At 35.7% G+C, this 23,965-nt stretch overlaps 1 protein-coding gene across 1 annotated transcript in view; it reads left to right on the forward strand.

The window, feature by feature from the left end:
• The first annotated feature begins 224 nt into the window (after positions 1-224).
• Positions 225-23,965, forward strand: part of Alr (Evr1_Alr domain-containing protein Alr) — a 30,152-nt gene continuing 6,411 nt past the window's right edge. The window contains exons 1-3 of the mRNA XM_081751293.1: positions 225-382; positions 9,167-9,230; positions 15,964-16,111. Of these exons, the coding sequence (XP_081607419.1) occupies positions 260-382; positions 9,167-9,230; positions 15,964-16,111 (335 nt within the window). The 5' untranslated portion in view covers positions 225-259. The remainder of the gene's footprint in view (positions 383-9,166; positions 9,231-15,963; positions 16,112-23,965) is intronic.

Below are 23,965 nucleotides of genomic sequence, written 5' to 3' on the forward strand. Positions count from 1 at the left end.
ACAGAATGCGACAGTCTAGTGACTCGTTTCATAACAATCTTCGAAATATTTGCAGAACGCAACGCTACGGAAATAGTGCAGTAAATATAATTGCTAGGCCTACGTGTTGCGTTTATGTAAACTGTTTCGGCATAAGGCCCAAGAACAAATCTGGGTATTTGTAATCAACTCGGCAGTTTTTGGTCATAGCGTTTAAGTTGATAAGTATGGTTGATGAATTGCCTGTTTTCTAGTGACAAAAAAGGAACGTTTATGCGACATGGCAGCGCGGTTCAACGACGAGGAGGCGTATGGAAGTGGTCGAGCCGGTAGTATTTGTAAAACATGCCCAGAATTTAAAGTATGGTCGAAATTTCAAAAGCAAGTTTTGAATCAAAGCAAGGTACCTAGGCTAATGTTAAAAACAAAGCTTAGATAGTTGTACCTTAAGGCAGATGATGTAACATAATTGCACAATTTGTGAATTAATGTAATAGTGTGTAGATGTCGTCTCAGAATAGGCTATTATAAATACTTGTTTAAAACATGCAAATTTACAACACACCGTCAGATTTATTATATATATATATTTACTTCACATTTTGTGCTCTGAGTGATTTCCTACAAAATTCTGAGAGATTAGTTTCTCTCCCAAATGACTTGGAAGTGACTGGCTCACTTCTAGTGATTAGGTTATGTTAGGTTCGAAGTAATCGTTTATAACGGCTCACTATAAATCAGTACTGGTTCCGAAGCGATCAATCGATTTGAGGGAGATACTAAATGGTATCCAATGTTCTGCACTGTTATTTCTTTGGTGCTTGCCCAAATTGCATACAGATTGATGTATATATGTGCAAACTTGTGACTTTTTTCGAGTGTAATTACTGGTAGGACAAATTCCGTAACAAGTATTATGTCAAAAACACTAACCAATCTGCTAGATTCGGTAAATGTTTAGCAGACGGGGTCGAGAAGTACGTAAAAAATAGAAAATTTACGGGAAAAATGGAAGTAGCAAGTGCTTAGACCTAACATAACCTAATCTGAACTAAACTAACCTTAACTAAAGTAATATTAAGAGAGATAAACGAAAGTCGATCATATTTTCGAAAATTATGTCGGACCCGTACGTTAATATAACCCAACATAAAGTAACCTAACCTAGCCGAAACTAACCTAGTGTGAACAGAATCTACCGAAATTGTAACATTTTTTAGAAAAAATAACTGGACCCTTCTGCTAAACATTGTCCCTAGATTTTACTAAAAAGCATGATTGCTATTTAACGGCAGAAGAGCAGTATGGGGTAATGGGTCTTTAGGGTAAGGTTCTAGAACACAGATCCTCCCATATAGATTAGTAGCAAGATTTATTTCTTTCTGTACCAAAGTTTAGTATTTAATTCACATAGTATTGCCGAGCGAGCGTTAGTGAGTAAAGGCGGGTTAGAGCCCCGCAGGGCACGTTGCTTTCTGTCTTTATTACAGCTAGATTGGAAAGGGGAGCTGTGTTCTAGAAATTTGCCGGTCTTTAGGAAGCAGTCAGATCAGCGACGGAGGGTATATATACAGATGAGGATGCTGGTAAAACAATTTTATATTGCATACAAGCCGCACTTTTACAGATTAGAGCATTATCATGGTTCCACAGTAGTACCGGTGACTAGTGAACAAAAAACACATGTTTCCGATACGTATTGTGCAGAAACACATTCCCGGTGGAAATTGATATGTTAACACAGCCGTCTTTCATATACAGTCATACATTTTAAACGTAGTATTACACATATAAATATAAAATATTGAATTTTTACTTTGTGCAGAAATGCTCCACCAGTAGAAATTAATATCTTAAATAATCCTCTTTAATATGCCTTTGACGCTTTTATGACGGTGTGATGTAAATTTGCTTGGTACATAGAAATTTCTTATACAGCGAACATGCCTTTGGCGCAGATTTATAATATACGGCCACGAAGTAGAAAATTTAGGTTAACATTGGGAGACTTAAGACGACTACAAATGTCTAAAGAATGCAATCTTTACTAAGGAAGAACACTGAAGGAACCCAAGCAACTTAGTGTAAGGGCGGCTAGTATTTAAATCTTTATTTAATAATTGGTTATTCTGTAAGTTTACCGTAAATTTTAGTAACTGTGAATAGCACTTGCTTCTGTACAGATTAAAAGCACGATTATATTTTACGTAACAGTGTTCCTCGCATTTCTTCGTGGAAATAGTATCGGATGGCACTTAGTATCTCTCCCAACTCGTTTAGTGGCGAGCTCCTCCATGGCTAAGCGGTTAGCGTACGCGCCTTTGGCGTGGGAGACCCGGGTTCTATTCCCGGCGGGAGCTCATGTGGTTCGGATTCCACGTTAATCAGTAGGTCCACGTCTCATATAGCCTCGCTGCTGAACGGGACGTTAAACTCAAAATCAACTCAACTCAACTCGTTTAGTGGCTCGAGAACCCAGTGCCTTACTTTAGTCTAAATTGTGATAAAGGTAGAAAACGATGCCAGCGGTTCTTCTAACTCTTTTCGCTTGGTCAGCTATATTTTGTGGAGTAAGTAACACTGGAGATCTTATAAAAAAAAAAAAAAAAAAAAAAAGAAAAAAAGAAATATGTGCAAGATTGGAGGAGATACTAAATATCAGCCATAGTATCTGTACTTTCTATACTATTTTGTGGCCGCATGCTGATACCTCACTTGAAACAAGTAAAATTCAGGAGCGCCACCGGAACTATTATTCAAAATACAAAATTATCTTATTAATTGTCTCCTGATGACTTTCAGACTCTTTATTATCTTGCTGCCTGTCCACCAACTGTATGAATTTATAATTTTCTGTGTTAAATTTGGCTTGTAAACGCTAACCTAAATGTCCCCGTATTATTAATTTGGGCATTCAGTTCTTCACTCTAACATATACTAGCCTGTTGTCCTTCACTCTTGAGTTTCAAGTTCTCCAGTAATCACAATAATAGCGCAATGTTGCGGACATATATAATGAAAATAATGATACAGCGCAAATGACGAATAACCCAGTATAAAAAATAGAAATTTCACGGATGAAATCCATTACTTAGAAAGAGAAAGGAATGTCTTAATATATACAGATACTTTGACTGGGATTCTTGTTGCTGACGTCCCCACTTGAAAAGAGTCGGTTTTTCTTGAAATACTCCAACTTACCTGAGCCCGTGTGGGAATTTTCGGATTATCTTCAGTTTCTTTGCGGCAAAAATTTATATATATAAGAAGGTTGTCAAAAAATTAAATTTCGTTCCAATGATTGATAGAAAAGTTTTTTTTTTAATTGTAATGGTTTAATTTTGTGCTTCTCTGGTGTTCATCGTTTTTTTAGTATTTAAGTTTAGTGTCACTTCTCAGTACCCTGGCTAAACGAGACTTGGACCGACGATTTAAGGTGGAATCCAATCAGTATTCGAATTAAATTTCCATGCGAGGGTGGGATGTGTACACACACACACATTATATATATATGTTAATGGACTATACCGACAAACTGTAAGAGGTGATTCATCACATCAAAATAAGTCAAAAAGTTCCTATGGACCTGTGGGGAAAAGTGCATAGTTTCAGACCTAGAGCTGTCCAAAATCGCGAAAAGGCTAAATTTCAACAGATCCTATTTCGAATTCCAGTAACTGTGGTCGATGGTCCTTATCAACGTAAAAGGAAGTCACGCATACAGAATCCAAAAATGCATATTACATCAATTTTCAATGGGTGTGCAGGATATTCTGTACAGGGTATAATTCTTAAATATGCTATCAATAGAGTTTTCAGATATACCTTATTTCAAGGAGGGCACAAAGTAGACAGGAGGTAAACCTTGACAACAATCGACATCCAGTGCTTTGGAGGGAAGTCGGAAGTGTTAGGAACCGGCAGCTCCGTGCATTTTTGTGTTCGAAATAACGTGTCATGCGATGTATTTCGTCACGGTATATTTCACGTTTTCTTCACTTATAAGAGTGAAAAAAAAAAAAAAAAATCATCGCAGTATGCTTTTTTTCGGAGTACAAGATACCGTGCTGTTGACGATTCTTAACACTTCCGACATCACGCCAAAGAATTGCATGTTCCCTGCTGTCAAGGCTTATCGTTTGCCTGGTTTGGAAAAATCATAAAGTCAAAGCATACTTCAAAATTCGGTTGATAGCATGTCTATGAATTTCACCCTGCAGGGAATACTCTGCACACCCATTGGACATTAATGAAATATGCATTTTTAAATTGTGTATGCGTGACTTCCTTTACAGTATAAGGACCACCACTCGACGATTTCTCGCATTCGGAATAGGGCCTCTTGAAATTTAGTTTTTTCGTGACTTTGAACAGACCTAGCTCTGAAACTATGACTTTTTCCCCACAGGTCCATAGGAACTTTTTGACTTAATTTGATGTGAGGAATCACCTCTTAGAGTTTGTAGGTATAGTTCATTAACACCCTGTATATATACACAGGGTGTCTGGAATGGGCCACAGTTTTTAAAAGTGTATAGTTTTAATATGGTCAGAGATACAGAAGGGATAAAAAAGCATTCATATTGAAGGAAAACTCAAAAAGTTTTGTTCAGCAAATTTTCATACTTAACAACTACCGCTGACGGCGCTAGTATCGCCCATAAACAGAAATGGCGTCGGCAGTCGAAAAGGCTCAATGCGTGTGGGGGTTTGCAGAGACAAAAAGTGTTGTTCAAGTTCACCGGTTCAAGTTCAACGAAACTTTCGACGTGTTTACCACAAGAATCCCATCACTCAACACTATTCAGGCGTGAAAGGATCATTTTTTGTCAACAAGGAGTGTAGTGAAACAACATAGCGGTGGTAAATACGCGTGTCAGAAGAAAATATGGAAGCGATAGGAGAGTGTTTCTCAACGTAGTCAAGTCAATTCGCGCAGCGAGCAGGCAATTGGCAATTCCAAAGTCAACAATGCACGATGTGGTATACAAACGGTTACGTTTGCGTGCGTATAAAGGCGCAATGGTTGCAAGAAATTAAGCCCAACGATAAGCCACTGAGAGCAGCATTTGCTACTGAAGTTCTGAACAGGATTGATTATGACCATAGTTACCTATTGAACGATGTTTTCTCTGATAAGGCAACTTTTCACTTGTCTGGTGGTGTTAACAGACATTGTTAGGATATGGGAATCTGAGAGTGTGCATGCGTACATAGAACATTCTAGAGACAGTCACAAATTGAATGTTTGGTGTGCTTTAACACACAATGCAGTTATAGGCCCCTTCTTTTTCGTAGAGCAAACCATAACAGGAAATGTGTTCTTAGATATCCTTCAACACTTAGCTGTTCCCCAGTTACATTTGCAACCTCAAGTGATATTTCAATTGGATGGTGTCCCGCCAGATTAGAGCCTACAAGTGAGGGAGCACCTTGATACTGAATATCCTGGCCGTTGAAAAGTCCGTGATGGGCCAATTAGGGGCCTCCACGCTCTCCTGATGTTACTCCCCTGAACTTCTTCCTGTGGGAGTATGTGAAAGACCTTATGTATTTTGGTGAAAAGGTGCGTAACCTTGATGAACTGAAGAACCGTATTAGGAACGCGACTGCTTCAGTAACACCTCAGATGTTACAAATACGTGGAGAGAGATTGAGTTCAGGCTAGATATTGTAAGAGTTACAAATGGATCTCACGTGGAGTTACACTGAGTTCGAATGTCTTGTAAGACCAAATATTTTTTTTTAGTTCTCCTTTAAAATGCATGTTTTTTCTTCTTTATCTCTGACCATGTTAAAACTATACACTTTTAAAAACAGTTAGTTACATTCCGGACACCCTGTATATATATATACACAACATATTGTATGTTCAAAGAAGTTTTCCCAACCTATTCGATAGTTGTTCTGACTATGAAATGAATGAATTAATGAATTTTTCTTCTATGCTTATCAAATTTATCATAATTTAGTGTGTTTCCTTACTGAATAGTTACTAATTTATATAAATAATCCACATAATAAGTAAGCTTTCAGAGTAAAATTGTAGTAAGAAAAGTAATGCTTAAACAATATAAATGAGTCATATTCCAAAGTAATATAAATGAAAACGTTTTAACCTTCAAAAGTCATAAATACAACAATTGATAGTACAATCATTGCTAAAAGTGCTTAATTCTCAGGAGTTAGAAAAGAGGATAGCTAACGAAATTTAATTTTAAATTTTACAAAATAATATTGCGATAATGCTCTTCAAGAGACGGGGAAATAATTATCTCTGGCAGAGATGTTATTGTTATGACACGAGCCGGGGATAAATTTTGATGAGAGTGGGATTTCCCCCGATCGCCGCGTTAATTCCAACACTGAATTCAAACTATTGTAATGCGTTCCCACCTCGCAAGCTAGCTACTATACCAACAAGTATACCAGTAGTATACTGAAACTTTCGTGACTGAAGACAGCTCTGTTCAGAAACGATATAATCAGGCAAGTTGTTTTCGTTTGGTAATATAGTAATCACACCTATGTTGACCACTATCGGTTTCATTGAAACCTGACCAACTTAGAGAAAATGAGTGTGTTTTGAAGTACCGTAACAACTATTATGGATCATAACATAAGAAAGTATAAGGGAAAACTACTTGTTACCTGCGTATCATTTTGTATCTTATACATACTATATAACAGAGCTCCCTTGTACTTTACGGTTAGCGTAACGCTAATTCGGCGCGGGAGACCCAGTGAGAGCTCATGTGTTTTTGATTCCACGTTAAGCTGTAAGTGCACGTCTAATAGGAATATTATACTCCGAATCAACCAACCAAAGCACATGATAAAAATTAGTTCTGCGATATGAAAGCATTACATGTAATAGATATTTAAGTTTGCCATTCGTACTCTATATTTAATTATAATTTTACTTATAATGTTAATTATAAGTATCTCTTATTATACGCGATCTCACTTTATGCCTTTTCGCTAAAACACGATTTAGGAAGAAGAAAAAAAAAACCTTGAGGAAATTGAACGGAAATTTTGTAGTCACCCAGTACGGTTCACTTTACGCTTTTTCCCCTTATGCGGTATTTCAATTGTTTTAGCACTGATTGAAAACTATTTCAAAGGGGGCTTTTAGTCCTTTAAACCAGTTTTCCACGGAAAAGAACGATTACGTGTTCGCGTATTTTATGTCTACTATACGTGTGTGACATTTTGTTGAATTCATGCATGCACTTTTAGCAGTAATGCTAAAGATTCACGAAAAGTATCACTTTCGCCTAAAAACATGTTTGGAAGGCACTTCTGCCTTCTTAAGTCGTTTTCCTGCAGGAAAGAAAACACGCATTTTCCCTAATTTTATGTCTACTATTTGCATATAAAGTTTCCTTTCAATTGCTCATGTCTTTCTGTGTATGTCAACACTGCATAGAAACAATGTCAGATGGGGCTTTTGTCCCGTTAAAGAAGTCGGCACAGATACAAGGGATTGAAAATTTTACTTCAAAATGTTTAATTTGAAAAAGTGCTTAAATAAGTTTTATATCTAATCACACAAATGGTTTACAATAAAACGTGAAGATTGTAATGCCGTTTACAGCAATTTGATGTTTCGACCCGCTCCAGAGATATGAAGACATGCGTAGAGATTGATATACATCAATAAAATGTGGAAAAAAATACACTCTAGGCAGGGTTGGCTGGTTTAAACCAGCTTTTTTTTTTCTCCTCGAAGAAACCAACTGGTTTAAACCAAAAAGAAAAAAAGAACGAAAAATGCTATAAATCGTGTGAACTTCATGGGGACGTTTCCACATATCAAACCATCTGCATTAGTTTTATCTCCTTTTCACCTTTTAATCAAGGTGTTCCATGTTCAATTCTCGGTCGAACCACAACCCTTCTTTCATGTGTAAACCAAGTAGCGGTTTGGATGTCACTTCAAAGCGAAAGTCTTCCTTATAACCTCGGAATTACATAAAGATGTTAAGCCTAAACATACGAAACGAAGCCAAATTGTATGTTTTCGCTTGCCTGAATGCTTGTTGTTTTATAAAGGAGCAAAAGTTGCCTAAATGTATTGATAGACATTGGCAAAATTTATCGACTGCTTACGTAGCTTCAAAAATTAGCTTGGATTGGACTTCGTTTTAATTGAATGATATCTACATACTAAATTTGGAATTTAATACCTCAGTTTTAGCGTACTGATTATGATACGTTGACCTTAGATTTTACATGCAAAGCAATAACAGGATTTGCTTTGCATTGACAGTAATAACAGGATTTTCCCAATGGCTAACGCGGGAGTTTCCCGATTTATATGTAATTCTGTATAATGGTTTCGCTTGTGTAACCATTTATCTTTTTGTTCTGAAATGACTCTTGACAATTATATTAACAAGTAAGTAAAGATCAGTACAACGTATTTTTATCAGGAGTCCTTCGTGAGGGAGTCGGCAGACTCATTGCATTTGTGGCCAATTAGTTCCGGTTTCGAGTCCAAATGGAGGACAATTTCTCTCGGATGTAAGCCGGGAAGCTGTTTGGATCCCGCTTTAAGCTTGTAAGATCCCTTCGAGCATAACCCTGTTGTTGCATAATAACAGCAAGGTGAAACAAACTTATTTCTGTCCATATGTAATATAAATACATAGAGCAAATTATTTAAACAAAAACAAACAAAAAAACTTTGTTTTTTGTTTTCAATAAAAACTATGGTTTTTGCCAACCCTGACTCTAGGATACACCAATGAAATGTGGAAAAAAATGCAGTCTAGGACTTGTAGTAATTTTGGGCTACATTTGCTGCAGGTATCTGACCCTGAGGACCCACCAATTGCCATCAACAATACATTTTTGAGGGGACATTTCCTCTAATTTATGGATCATAGGGTAATAAGAGCAGGATCAGAAGCTTCTGAAGTGAAAGTAGTTTTCTTTAAAAACCTATTTTATTAAAGGAGCTAGTGCCTTTGCTTTTTATCTGTATATAAAATTTAATTTAATTAGAAGTAATTTGTCCAATTAGTAAGATTACTCTCCGATCTAAACCATGGTAACAATTTATATTTGAAGTTTCAAACCCAATGGGAAGTTACGTTCCTTCATATTTGTGAATTTCATTCATTCATTATTGATAGATTAATATGCTTTTTATTTAATTATTTATTTTAAATGCTTGCAGCAAGAAGAGAATGCAAACGCTGGAACACCAAGAGACGATTGTCCATTAGATTCAGAACAACTAGGTAAGTAATCTAGAAGTTTATTTCCAGTGGTTTTTGAATTGCTTAATTTTTCAGTTTAGTTTATCTCACATCCAATCTGGCTTTTAGTGGTTCGATATAGTGAGTCAAATTGAGCTCGCTTATAGCCCAAGATTTAGAATTTTTGTTTGTATTGATATATATTATGTTCTAGATTGGAGAGGATGGAACGCAGAACTGTGGTTCAAATGCGAATTTATATGGCTTATTCTATATAGCTTCGCTGTTGACAAAGGACGTAAGTGCAATCAATCAATCAAGATTTTCCCCATTAGTCTGTAGACTTAGGTTCGATCCCCATTGGGAGCTCACCGTGTTCGAATGTTTCGTTAAGCTGTAAGCATTAGTACTGAAAAACATGATCAAACTAACCTTGAGTTGATTGAGTTGATTTTGAGTTTTACGTCCCGTTCAGCAGCGAGGCTATATGAGACGTGGACCTACTGATTAACGTGGGATCCGAACCACATGAGCTCCCACCGGGAATCAAACTAACCTTAAAAGTCATGAAAATTAAAATGAGAAAGTCAGGGAAGTACTTGGAAATATGTCGAGAGTCAAGTAAATCTGTTATATTTCATTAGAAGAATCAGGAAAATTTCAGAAAAAGAAATAGTGCATCTACGAGCGTTTCAGAATTAATGTTCGTTCGTCTCCTAATGTTACAAAAATAGTGTTAAAGTTTAGAACAATCCTGAGTTATCGATTAGTAAGCTAACTTCAATACCTACTACTCAGTCACTGCACCTGAGATGGTTAGATATTCAGGCTGATGTTTCCTAATAGTGCAATGTTCTCAACTTTTAAAAGGAGGATAGCAAAATGTAAATATGTAATTAATCGTGATCTTGCTCCATATTTTACTAATCTCAAAGTTCAGTGAAGTAAATGATGATTTTGTAATTAGTTTCGATATTGATACAAGTGCGTACAGTATTTCGATAGTGTCTTTTTGTGTAGAGCCGCAGAACAAGACCTACTAAATCAGAATTTTGTTGCAGGAATCAAATCTTACAAGAAAGGAATCACGTCTCAATAGATTGCCCAAATGAATTTGAGTGAATTTGAATCGTATGAAGAAGCTAGATCAGAAAATCAATAGTGATGAACTAATAGAATAAAAGCTAATAAACATTAAAGTTCCGGGCTTCATCTACTGAATGGCAGATTTGAATCTGGGATAGAAGTTGCTAAATGAGATTGTAGATAAATTCTTACTAAACGCTTATTTCATTTTTTTTCCCTCACTAACTCTTCAGCCAGGCATGCTGAATTTATAACTCTGATTGTAAGAGCAGTATTTCCCTTTAATCATTTTAGTCAAAAAAAAAAAAATAAATAAATAAATAAAATAAAATAAAAAAATAAAATAAAAATAAAAAAAATAAAAATAACTAGGAATGCAATGGATGTACCCGATTGCAATGAAATGAGCTGAGCGAGCTTAAACTACGTAATCATTCCTGGCCATTATGCAATAATAAATGCCATTTTTAATTGTTGACAAAAAATCGCGTGAAAACTTTTTCCCCATGTTAAGTCTATGCAAGCGTTTTTCGGTGATTATTCCTCGATGGTACATCGGATTTTTGATTTCGACCTATGTTGTCACTCAGCACGACATACTCTATCAGCGTGCTAAGTTTTCTTGAGATCGGCCAAACGGTCTAGGAGGAAGCGTTTTTCGGTCATTATTCCTCGATGGTACATCGGATTTTTGATTTCGACCTATGTTGTCACTCAGCACGACATACTCTATCAGCGTGCTAAGTTTGGTTGAGATCGGCCAAACGGTCTAGGAGGAAGCGTTTTTCGGTCATTATTCCTCGATGGTACATCGGATTTTTGATTTCGACCTATGTTGTCACTCAGCACGACATACTCTATCAGCGTGCTAAGTTTGGTTGAGATCGGACAAACGGTCTAGGAGGAGTTCGCGGACAACCAAACGGCTAACCCGAGTATAAGAGCTTCGCTTCGCTCAGCTCAAAAATAAAAAAATAAAAAAAATAAAATAAAAATGTTGGGTATAAGAATTGGTATCTCCAACCTACACCTAATATTGTTTCTGACTGTACAAGATTGCTTTAAAATGTCCCTACCATTGACAGAATTTTGACTATTTCCTGGGAAATTTATTGACAGTAGGAAACTCTTTAACATCAAACCATTGGAAGATGTTTCAATATAGATTAAAGATATCTTTATAAATTACCAATTGACAGTTTTCAAAAATATTTCTTTGGAACGTGATCCACTTCTGAGAAGGTTTTAAACTTGTATAATCCATAATAATAATAGTAATAATAATACATTTTATTGTAGGAACATCTGAGCACATCAGATGTATTACAACCGTCAGAAATAAATAGTTAAAAAATTCTAGGGTTGCATACATAACCTGCCATAATATAAACAAAGATTACTGTATAACAGACGAAAATATTTTAACTATCAATTTTGAATTCGAAAAACACGTCAACACTATATTTACAGAATAATTTCTGTACTTGCTTTTTAAAGACCAGAAATGGAAGTTCTCTTAAAAATATAGGAAGAAAATTATAAAATTTAACTGACATATAATGTCAGCTTTTTGTGTCTTACTATATTCACATCTAAATAATCCTAAACGGTTCCTGTTTCTAGTTTGATTTGTATGATAATATCCTAATTCATTGTAAATATTATTTTTTTCTTGATATAAAGCAAACATTGATATATGAAAATTGCAGGAAGTGTCATAATTCCTAGTTTAACAAAGCTTGATCTATCAATGTACACGACTAGGGAGACCAATTATCAATCTTACATTTATCTTTTGTATTTTCAGTAGGCTTTTAATGGATCACTGATGACCCCAAAGTATCGTGCCATAACTACTATGGCTATGAATTTGCGCGTAGTAAAATGGTATCAGATAGTGTAAAAAGGTAGTGAATCTTTTGTGTACGAAATGGCGGTAGTGTCCCAATTTACATGATATATGAACCGCATCGGGTCCGGCCTAACATCATGTGATAGCTGGCAGTTGAAGCTAGTGGATGTGCAAAAAGTGTTGGAATTCTTATAATTAGACGTAATGTATTGCGTCATAAAGGTGAATGAACTTTTTCCTAAACTGCACTACATTTTACAGTTTTATTTCGATAAAGGCGCAAATGCTATGCAGGCTTATGAAGAAGTAGATGCTGTTTATGGGCAGATATGTTACCAAAAACAAAAGCCAAAAGATGGTTCAATCGCTTTTATTCTAATCCGATTTCCAAGATGCACCTCGTAATGGGTGACCAATCACAGAAAAAGTGGATAATATTCTGGTAAAAGTCGAGTAAGATCGACATGTAAGCAGCTGCGATATCCCTAATGACCTCAACATCCATCACAAAACAGTGTTAAACCATTTGGTGAAAGCTTGATACAAACAGAAGTTTGACGTTTGGATGCCTCATTTCTATCTACGAATTTAACGAACTCGAGCCATTTCTGAAGCGGTTGATCACGAGTGATGAAACCTGGATAACCTACAATAACAGTGTGCGAATAAGATCGTGGTCGAAGCGAGAAGCTGAACAGTATGTGGCAAAGATGGACTGATGCGCAGGAAGGTTGTGCTGTGCGTTTGGTGGAATAGGAAGGGCATCGTGCATCACGAGCTGCTGCCACCTGGCAGAATGATAAACGCAGATCTGTACTGTCGATATTTAGTGCAAGTGCACATATCAATTCAAAAGGAACGGCCGGAACTGGTCAAAAGAAAGAGTGCCATATACTACACTGACAATGCCAGACCGCATTCATCTTTAACGACTCGTCAGAAATTGAGACAACTTGACTTGAAGGTTTTAATGCATCTACCATGTAGCATGGTGTTAAATTGGTTTCTTGAGGGGCCTGTGAAAACCACGTGTCAGTTGTTTGATCAGGATTCTATAGCGGCGTGATTATGGTGTTGCGGGAAAACTGGCCAGTCATCGAACAAAATGGAGCATGTGTGGTTTCATAGTGTTATTTTCAAATAACAAGAAATATACTCTCAATTTTGACCTCCAAAGACTCAATACGGTTTAGACAACCTGATATTAGTTTGCAGATTTATACGGTGTTCAGAGTTCGTTGGAGAAGTTCAGAAACTCTACCAAAATGCCAACCACAAACTCTCTTTAAATCTTTATGGCAAAGAAGATTTACGTAACTTAAAAATGCAAAAGTTCAAATTCGAGTCTCAGGCCACCTCATCAAAACGGCATTTTTAGATGATATTTTTTTAGAAAGTTCGCTTTTAACTTACAAGACTATTCAGGGTTTATCATCATTGCAACCTCCAAGGCTTAACTTGCTGTTAACATCATTTTACGCCAATACTAGAATCAGAAATATTGTTGTTGAGAAGACAAAAACACATTGGTGGTGGTGGTGCGTCAGAATTAGACTGTATGCTCGAAACGATATGTATCACACAGTAGGTTTATTTGAAAGAAAGCATCCATCCTGATCCATACAACACGAAACCTCATGTGTTGTGTCACGAGTGACCACAACCGATACCCTATTTCGGAACGTATCACCTTTCAATGTTATTCATTTAAGGTGAGTAATCAGCTACTTACAGAACATGTTTTTGGAAAGTAGAGGAGGCCAAAACTTCCTTTCGTGTTTTTTCTTGCGTCTAAGAGGTCATTTCTTCTGAACTAGATTCTAGTACTCTTGCTTGTAGACGTTTGCACCTGCGAACGGTGTATATTTTAAACTAGCTGAAACGTCCGTTCTTTACAGTGTATCAAACTGTTCATCCGCTTCCTATTTTTGCCAATTTAAGAATAGGAAGTGGGCAGTTAAAATAATATAGAAATTTCCTCCCTTCCCCGCCTTAAAAGCAGAATTTTGTAAAATTCTGGGCATATCCCAATTTCGTTTTAGTAAGGAGTCTTCCGAGTTCCATATGCATATCTTGAGGAGCTCGTGAGATATTGTTGGTATATATTTTGACCCCTTTCACCTCAGAATACTCATCTTAATTAAAGTGAGACGATAAAAACTCAGTTCGAGATAGGTATTCTGTTCAGCTGTTTTCCCGTGACGCGATTGCAAACAAGATCACGTTCAATTTTTATTTATACGATAAAAGGAAGCGGTACATGATGATATATAAGTCTTTCATTTGTAATCGGCTATTATTTTTCGGACAACTTGGAAATTTTGACCGGACAGTGTTCTTCAAATTAGCTGCTTCAGCCTCTGAAAAGTCTAATTTGAACTTGATTGTATATGTGAATTCATTTTAGTGCTTAGAACATTAAAATTGCTACTTTTCAGAAGAAAAGATTGTACCATCTACGATAAGAGAATATAGCACACTGCATATAGGTTTCATGCCAAATGTCGATGACTGTACAAGAAATACAGCTAAGGACAATAAAGAAGGTAGAACAGTCAAAGACTGAGGAGGACCTTTTAAAAGGGTCACACTAATGTTGCTTATAGAAAATGTCTGACTCAAAACTAAAACTTTTCCAGAAAGTTGCAGTATCCTAGTCTTTCTTTAAATTTTGTTTATTGGTATTCAGAGTCTTATTTTAGCACCGAGGCTACATAAAACGTGGTTCTAGTCTAATCACTGCTCTCCCACCGAGAACCAAACCCGGGACCACGTGCACTAATGACACCGTGCTAGTCACTAAATCAGCAGGGAGTTTATTATTATTATTATTACTAGCAGCGTTCACCCCGCTTCGCTGCGGTCACCCCGGAACGCAATAAACTTTGTTACTTAGATAATTTTTACTTTTTCGCTTTCAAGTGATATGATAAAAACCATAGAAGATTGCAGTAAATCTTAACATTATATCGCCTGTCATTTATGTTAACCCGCCCCGCTTCGCTGCGGTCATCCCGGTGCTGGCATATTGTAAAAGTGTCTGTAAAAATAAGCAAATCAATTAAAAAATTTTAAACAGAAGATTCAAGCTATTTTCCGCTGTATATCGCCTGTCATTTATGTTAACCCGCCGAGTGACACGGTCATGCGGGTTGCATATAAATACGTTTATTTTTACCTATGATGAACTAACAAAGGATTTGTGGACACCTGAATGGTCAATTATCTCAAGACACTGGTAATTAAAAATTAAAGTGATATGATAAAAACCATCTAGGGTCCAAATCCTAAAAACCCCCCAAAAATGAAAGAAATTGGTTCAGCCGTATTAGCGTGATGAGCGGACAAAGGATTTTGTACGTTCTCTTTTATATATATAGATTATTATTATTATTATTATTATTATTATTATTATTATTATTATTATTATTATTATTATTATTTAGTATTTAGTATTTTGTCCCTTTTGCAATCCTCTGTTCAGTTTTCTATCACTGAACTTGTTTCACGATTTATCATATGATATACATAAGTGATATTAATCTGTATGTTCCCTATGGTTGTAGGATACTTTAGAACTAAGTAGTCACATTAGATTTTTTGTAAAGATTAGATGGTATATTTTATCTTGGGGGTATAAATATCCGTTTATGTTTAGTTTAAAGTTTGGAAAGGTGTGTGTTCTTATGATGTGATGCAGATTATCCACGATTTTTGTTATCCGTTATGCGTGGCGCTTGTGTTATCAGCCATGAACAAATGACTTATAATTTGCCATATATGGAAAATATGGCTTGGTGTAAGAGCCATAAATTTTTTTTTGTTCAACTATTACAGGTCGATCGTCTTGGGCCCTGCTACACACTATGGCGGCGTACTATCCTCAACAGCCAACTGTCCAACAGCAGCAAGATATGAATAATTTTCTACATTTATTCTCTAAGTTCTATCCTTGCGAATATTGTGCTAAGGAGATGAGATCAGAGTACGTAAGTTTTACTTTTTACAAAATAAATATGCATCTCCAGCTTAATTTCTTATCATATTTGAAGTATAGGAAGTTATTAATAAAAAGAGAATATCCTTGTGTCTGTAGTAGTTTCTAGTCTGGTGAAGCAATGAAGAAGTAATACAGCTCTACTTAATTTGTGGTTATTATTATATTAATCTACTTTAATTGCTGCATTTATGGTATTTTTACACTTCATTTGGTGAAAATATTTAATTTAGATACAAGTTTCCATATTTTTTGTCATTGCTGCAATACCAGACGATAGTTTCCGCTAGAGTGACGAAAACTATAAAATACGATTTCCATAGAGCTGATTAGTAAATTCTGGTTATGGTTCAAGAGTTACAAAGATATATTTCCGGTCATTTTTCCGTATGAAGATGACTTAAATCTGATTTCGAAATAGCGAAAGAGATGGAAAAATGAAGAAAGGATAAAGCATAATAGTTGATTAGGTTGATTGATCTGCTTCCATCTGAACAAATTGGAGTTGTTGCTTCCCTAAGATATTTTGACCTGCCACTGTCCATCATGCTTGATGTAGTGGTTATTGGTATAGATCAGTTGGCAGGACATAGCAGTTTCCGCTGCAGCAAATTTCGTTGCGGCTCTACTAGGGCATAATTCCTGCTCCTGCTTGTAGTTATTCCAGAGCACATTTACGTGACGAAAGGCGCTGTTTGAGAAATCCTAAGGTACAGTAACCCATGGAACTAACATATGGACTCTTAACGGAAACAATCTCAAACGGAATTGTATGGATGCCAATGGCAACTGCCATGTGTCGGTAGAAGGCCAGGATATTTTGACTAAAACCTAAGTCCAGGTTCAGTTTCACACAATGGTGTCATTACCAGACAGTGCTGGCATTTCTGTTTAAAATGGTAATAGAACATATTATTGGTAATAAGCATAGTTGATTTTGACTTTCGACCTTAATAATCTTGAGCTTCCCTTTGTAGGTAAAGCCAGTAACAACCATAAACCTTTCGAGAAATCTTCTTTACATTGACGTACAAACCTACATTGGCCTTTTTCTGAACACCTCTGTGGGTGCTGCTCCAAATTTTTCACAGTCACGTATCAGATCCATGGTTCTAGTGGCGCACCAAATTTTCAGCGATCACCAGCTAGATGGCGTTCGTAGAGCCTTCTGTCCTTGCTCGTGCACTCCTCGATATGCTGTGATATGAACGTTAGCACGCGGCCTTGCAGACAGTTTGCAGATTCAGTTTTGGTGTATTGCACGATTCATGTTGAGTGGACCACGTGTAATAACAATGTGACAATGGATTCTCACAGGCCGCTATATCCCGATCATCTTCTGCACATATCTTATGAGTTTCACTGAAGCTGTCTTTAAATGCGATTTCGTTGATGATGTGAGTTGTTGAGAAGACAGCTGTGCATACTTTAATTGTAACTACAATAGTTTGTTCTACTTCAAATCCATTGTTCCGACACTGTTCTACTATGCTGAAAATGCTAAAAGTTTGCATAAGAAACAGCCATGACGTGTCCTGCTCCAAAGAATCTTTTTCGGTGGTATTTTGCTCGTTGCAACACCTTCACTCTATTACACAATAGGTGAAAAATTGATTGACGTGTGCGTAGTTTTGTTGCTCTGTGAAACCCAGTTTGACAAGTGTTGTTGTCTGCAAGCTGTTCGGATGGAAATAGATCAGCCTCTGTTAAAGTACTTTCGGAATTGTTTTCAAACGATTTGGAAATTTCCCAATTACTGCCAAATAAATAAATAAATAAATAAAAACTCTTAAACATTTAGTAATTCCAATGGTTGTGGGACCGAACAATTTGGGCGATGAGGAAGGTTATGTTATTTTTGACTATTTCCATTTATGCTTGAATATGTTCGTAAAATCAATGGTAAGTTAGGCCTGTGTGTGTCTTGAAGCGCACATATACAGTGATATAGCGAGATGCTTAACATATTTTATATACATATTTTTTGTTTCAAAATAACACTACGCTTATCGCACACCATCACAAAGGTAGAAGCAAAAAGTGATGGCAGATCTTTGGGGAAGCCATTTCATTTCACCAGTTATTCGTGAAATTTTATTCATTATTCTCCATTTCCGAACCAATTCGTTTCGAAAAAAAACCCCAAAGGTTAATACGTAGTTCATATATCCATACAGAAAAATAAATTAATAAATAAGGAAATATAGTAAATCATCGATTTAACGGACCTCAAATCATTCTCTTCGAATTTGACAGACATAAATTCACTAATGTAACAGCAAATGTAGTTGAGAGGAAAACTGTTCAGGGCGTTTGGAACAAAATGAGAACCACAGCTTTAGCTAACGGTGGAAACAGCTGTTAAATTAAATGAAGGAGAAATCGATTTCAAGAGTTTTTTTTTTTTTTTTTTTTTTTTTTTTAATTCCTGATTTCTGTGAAACCTTGTTGAAGTCGGGAGAAAATATCAGTGAAGATAACATTGAACAGTGGCTAAACATGAAGAGTGATCCAGGCTATCAGATTCTCAGCCAAGAGGAGACAGTAGAAAATATTGTGAAGGATGATGGAAAGAGACGACGGAGATAACGAGGATGAAGAGTTGACCGTATCTGGTTCCAAAGTTATCAGAAGTAAGAGGTATGGACAACTTCGTAGCACACGTGGAGAGATCTTCAGATCCGTAGGTGTTGGCTTATTATAAACATTTCAGGCAGTTTAGATCTTCGATTATTAAGAAACATTTCCTCAGTCATTCTGACTTTTATACATATATATATATATAATCATCCTAATACGCAGTTGTAAGGAAATCTTGTTCCTAATACACATTAAATATTTTACATTTACATTATACAGCACAATTTCAAGTGTAACATTCTATTTTATATATTGTTCATAATACAATTCACGATTTAACGGACTTCCGATTTTACCGGCACGCTTTCTTCCAATTAGTCTGTTAAATTGGAAGTTTACTGTAACAATAACTTTAGGTGTGTGAGTGTGTTTGAAGTTTATACGGTTTCAAATACACTCAGTCAGTCACGAGTAGAAAGGAATACTTTGGAACAACGATTCTCAACCTTTTCTGTGCGTAATACTTCATATCAACCGTTTAGCACATATCGTAATTCTGTTTAGTCGATGGAGGTAATGCAGATATTACCAAAATGTGCCCTGTGCCATTTTGTCCAGTGGTTATGTATATAAGATGGAATAAAAAGGACACTTGATCTAAGGTTATGAACCTGTATGATGACATCATCAAAATGGCCACCGTGTCAGATCCTTTAATGGATGATATGCACATTGCCAATCATGATACTGTGATGTTCTATATTCCGTTTGAAAGAACTAAGGTACAAAAATGGTTCAGTAACTTTTTTCCTAACACAAACGGTTAAGAAGTTGAAGTGGGGAAAATTTGGAAGTGCTTGGTACACTGATTTAAATTTCAGAACAACGCTCTCTAAACCGGGCAATGGGCAATGTGTATTTCTAGGGGTAATGGGAACCTAATGAACATGAATCTGAATGTTTCCAGGTCGAATTTATCTTCCTTATGTTCAAAATCCAACATGGCGGCCAAAATGTCTGATGGATAAACTTGTTTTAGAAAATAGTTACAAATATTGCCATGTGATGTATCATTTCCTAGGTTGTCGGGGTCCAAAAAATCCATTTGTGACCGAATTGCAATCAGACTACCGAAAGAGGCTCAGACCACAATGAAAGCTGAGATTATCAAATTCGACGAGAAATAAAAGTGCTGCATATTGGGATGGGTTTTTCATATGGTTATGGATGTAATTGCTGTTGCTTAAATCCTAATTTTGACACCAAAAATGCTATTTAAAAAATTAAAAAAAGGGGGGGCTTAATTTACGGAAGATTTTGCAGTCGAAAGCAATAATGAATTGTTATGGGAATGAACTGTTATGTTCCTTATGGGAATGAACTGAATACATCATTAAGGGCGCATGTCATTTTTTTCTTGCTCTTCTTGCCTTACACGGGGAAGATGCACCCCAGCCCAAATTCCCAAAATTTCCTGAGTTACGAGCAGGGTATTGTATTGTTTTCATATTCAGTTTAAAAGATCTTGAATTAGGCTACATTAAAGGTCTTTTTTTTTCTTTCTATAGAAACTGTTTAGGAGCCATTGCGACAACAGTTTGAAAGAGAGTTAGAAACAAAAAAACACCCTCTATAGTTATGTTTTAATCTGTATATGAGTCTCATAGCACAAAGCAAAGTGTAATTTATATCAGATTTTTATGCATTTTGTTTTTTAAGTAAACTCAAAATGTTTTCCTTAATACTATCCCTAATGAAGGTAATCGTGACTGTTGAATAATTGATAATGCAAATAGAGAATTGAAATGTATTTCACGCGCGAGTATTTTTTAGCCTTATGATACATCATAAATGCCACGTTTCATCAATATCAGTAACCATATATCCAGAACACAAATTTATTTCAATATTACTGGCACACTTTTATTAGTGAAATGTATAATACTAGAATCAGGAAGTTATTAGACTCGCTGTCGCGTGGAGCAGTCCTCAATACGCTGCTGAAGCAAACGTCATTTCCGCTTCTTGTTCAGCTAACTGGTTACAAACAAACCAGCTTTGAGCGGGTTATATGAAGAAGTTTACATGGTACTCGCCTATGAAAATGATCTGTTTCGTTTTCGGATATAACGATAACAATTTAAGAGGTACATGCAATGTTTTGTTTGTTTGTTTATTTTCCCAAGAATGAAATCAGAAATATTGTACTATATAACATATTAAAGAGAAACAAAAACAAAGCCACACTGTACAACAAGCAATATGATGGTTAATTACTTATTGGGCGAACAGATATATATCTCAATCTTTATCTTTATGAAGAACACTTTCTCTCCTTGCATATTCTGCCAGAAAGAAATTAAAATACACACATTTTTACCAGAGCTCCCTTGTTCTTTTTTTTTGTTTGTTTGTGACATTTTTAGGCTAATTTCGCTGTTTAATATATATTAATACTCAGAACACTGTAAAATTGTTTCTTAGTAAACTGATAATTCAATCACACGTTTAAAGGCATACTATAATCTTCGAACAGTGCCTGCCTCAACATGGAGTGTAATACTGTCCTGCCTCAGCTCTTTCCGATCCCCACCAGCGTAAGTTCGATAACAATTTTACCTTTGTGGTTACATATATGTGTAAAAATTTGAAACTGTTGACACAATTGAGGTTTGCAGGCAATGGATGATTTTAAAATTGGTAAATCGGCGTTACACATATGTGTAAGACAACCGCATTTAAGTAATCAGAAGCTAACCCAACCGTACCTTACCGCATATGAATGTTGGTAAGAGTATAGTACAGGCAATATAGTAAAGTTTAAACCGGACTTGTTAATTTGTCTCATCCCTTTTGACATAAAATATAATTGCTCGATCACATCGATCTACGCTAAGTACGCATGAAAACTACGGGATCATTTTTTGAAAAGTTGTGTGTAAAATTTGTCTAATCTATGAAAATATTTCTGTGCAAGAAAATTATTTATGTAGAGGAAGAACATAGAAACAGCGTTAAAAATGTGCCATGGTTACTAAGAAATTGAAATGAAAATCCACTTGTAGTGATTATTAACCCTGGATAGTGTACGCTTTTCGTACCTGTCTTTCTTTCACGCATACCCACCTTCACTGATCCGCCTGCTCCCTACAGATGCATCCTTATATGCGCTCGAGCTTCAAGCTGCCCTTAATCATCATAGATATAGTGTTACGTGAAGTGACCACCCAGCGTAAATTGGTACATGTTCTCCTTATGAATTTTAATACATGTATATGCTGGCATGTTACAAATCTGTACGCCGTTTGTGGTAGACGCAAGAAAAATAATTCAGATGACAGTAGGACATTATATAGGATAGTTAGAGAGTTATACCTTTTAAATTATTTAATTATTTCTGGTGCCGTATTTCAATTTTACCAGTGCCAAACAAAGAATGGACATCCGCTAACAAAAGAATGAAGATGAAATTATTTCCACGAAGATGCTAAGTTTCTGAGATTATGCATTCGTAATTGTATGCTTTAAAATGCATTGGTTATTCTAGCGCTGTACTCCTTTGTTCCGAATATCTGATCACTAATTTTAAAATCAAGTTTCTTCCATATTAAACATTTTCACTGAAAAACAAACAATAAGACAGAAGTATATAGCATAACAATTTTCAATAATTTTAAACTCAATCTAAAATTATTATTAAGGGGCACTAATGTACATGCTTGGGATTCTCACTCAGTTGTTGTTCAGCAAGTTATTGGGGATTGAAGGATTAAAATGTAGAATAATATTGTTTCATAAGCCTTCCTATACGTATAAAGTAAATATATTCACTGCTATTCGTGAAAAATATAGACTTTTTGTCATAATTTTAAGTTCGTCTTTCACAAGACTCTCAGCTGCCACATACAACGCCACACGGTGGTGTGAAATGTTAAAAACGTAGCCAAAATTCAAAATTTCTTTCAAAGTTGCACAAAAATGGGCACCCCTTTGATTTTTGACCTCACTGATCATGAACTTGATATCGAAATTGAAAACTTCAAAATGGCGGATCAAATTTTGAGAACAAGACAACAAAAATCGTATACTAGGGGTTTTCACAGCACTGAATACAAATTTTATATCAAAATGGAAAAATTGAATATGGTGGATCCAATAGGGTGAATCAAATTAATACATTGACATATATGGGTACAATTTAGAACCTTTTGCCAGTTTCCCAGCGTTAGGTATTTTCTTCTTGATATTCCCATATTAATCATCACTTCATCATTGGTATACACGTCTGTGTGTGGAGGCATTGATGTCATAGCTTTCATATACTTCGCTGCTCTCGATGGGCTTGAAGATAAAACGCTTTTGACAATTTTTGAAGCACTCAGTTTTCCGGAAGACCGAATACTCATTTGCTTAGCGCATGGCAATGTCTAAACATTATTATTATTATTTCGAATTTCTTAAGATCTTCTTCTCTTTGGACATTCGCTCAAAGATAAAAGTTCCGAGGAAAGTTGTCGATCTTTTTGCTTCCTTGATGTCTTAGCAGTATTACGATGTACACAAAACGATAACATAACACTTAGCCATTCATTCTTGAAAAAAAAAACCTCGGTCATCCTTTCTATTGGGCTCTGGATATTCCAAATTTTCAATTATGATTTGTAGATCTCTTTTCAAATGGTAGTTCATCAAAACAAATATATTTTTTTTTTTCGATAATTGGATGATTTCATCTTTTAGATCTAAAATTAATATAATTAATAATATCAAGCGATCACTTTTTTTGTATTACTAAATTATTTACCTTTATTCAATTAAATTTATTGTATATATTAATTTGAATTATAAAATAATGGAAACTAAAATATGCATACATCGACTATCCGTTTCTATGTTATACTGAAGTATGTTTTCTCCTTTTTATTTGTTGCCTCTTATTATGCAGCCTCTCCTTTTTATTATGCACAGTCTGTCTACCAAGTTTCGGAATTGGCAATAGTGCTATGTGACCGATGGCGCAATCTGAGAGAGTAAATTCGAATTAGTGACACATCTGACGAACGTGCTGTAAAGAATACCTGTTTAGTGACAGCAATGGTGATATGTTATAGTTAGGGCTTGGAAGGTGAAGACCTAAAAATATCAACAAACAAACAAATAAAAAAAAAGACCTAAAAACAGGAAAAAAGGACGTAAATATAAAACCCAATTTACTTAGAATTACTATTTAATGAATGTAATGCTCAAGAAATACAAGCTTCT

Source organism: Thermobia domestica, chromosome 3, assembly GCF_964235325.1.
Source record: "Thermobia domestica chromosome 3, izTheDome1.hap1.1, whole genome shotgun sequence".
NCBI classification, from domain to species: Eukaryota; Metazoa; Arthropoda; class Insecta; order Zygentoma; family Lepismatidae; genus Thermobia; species Thermobia domestica.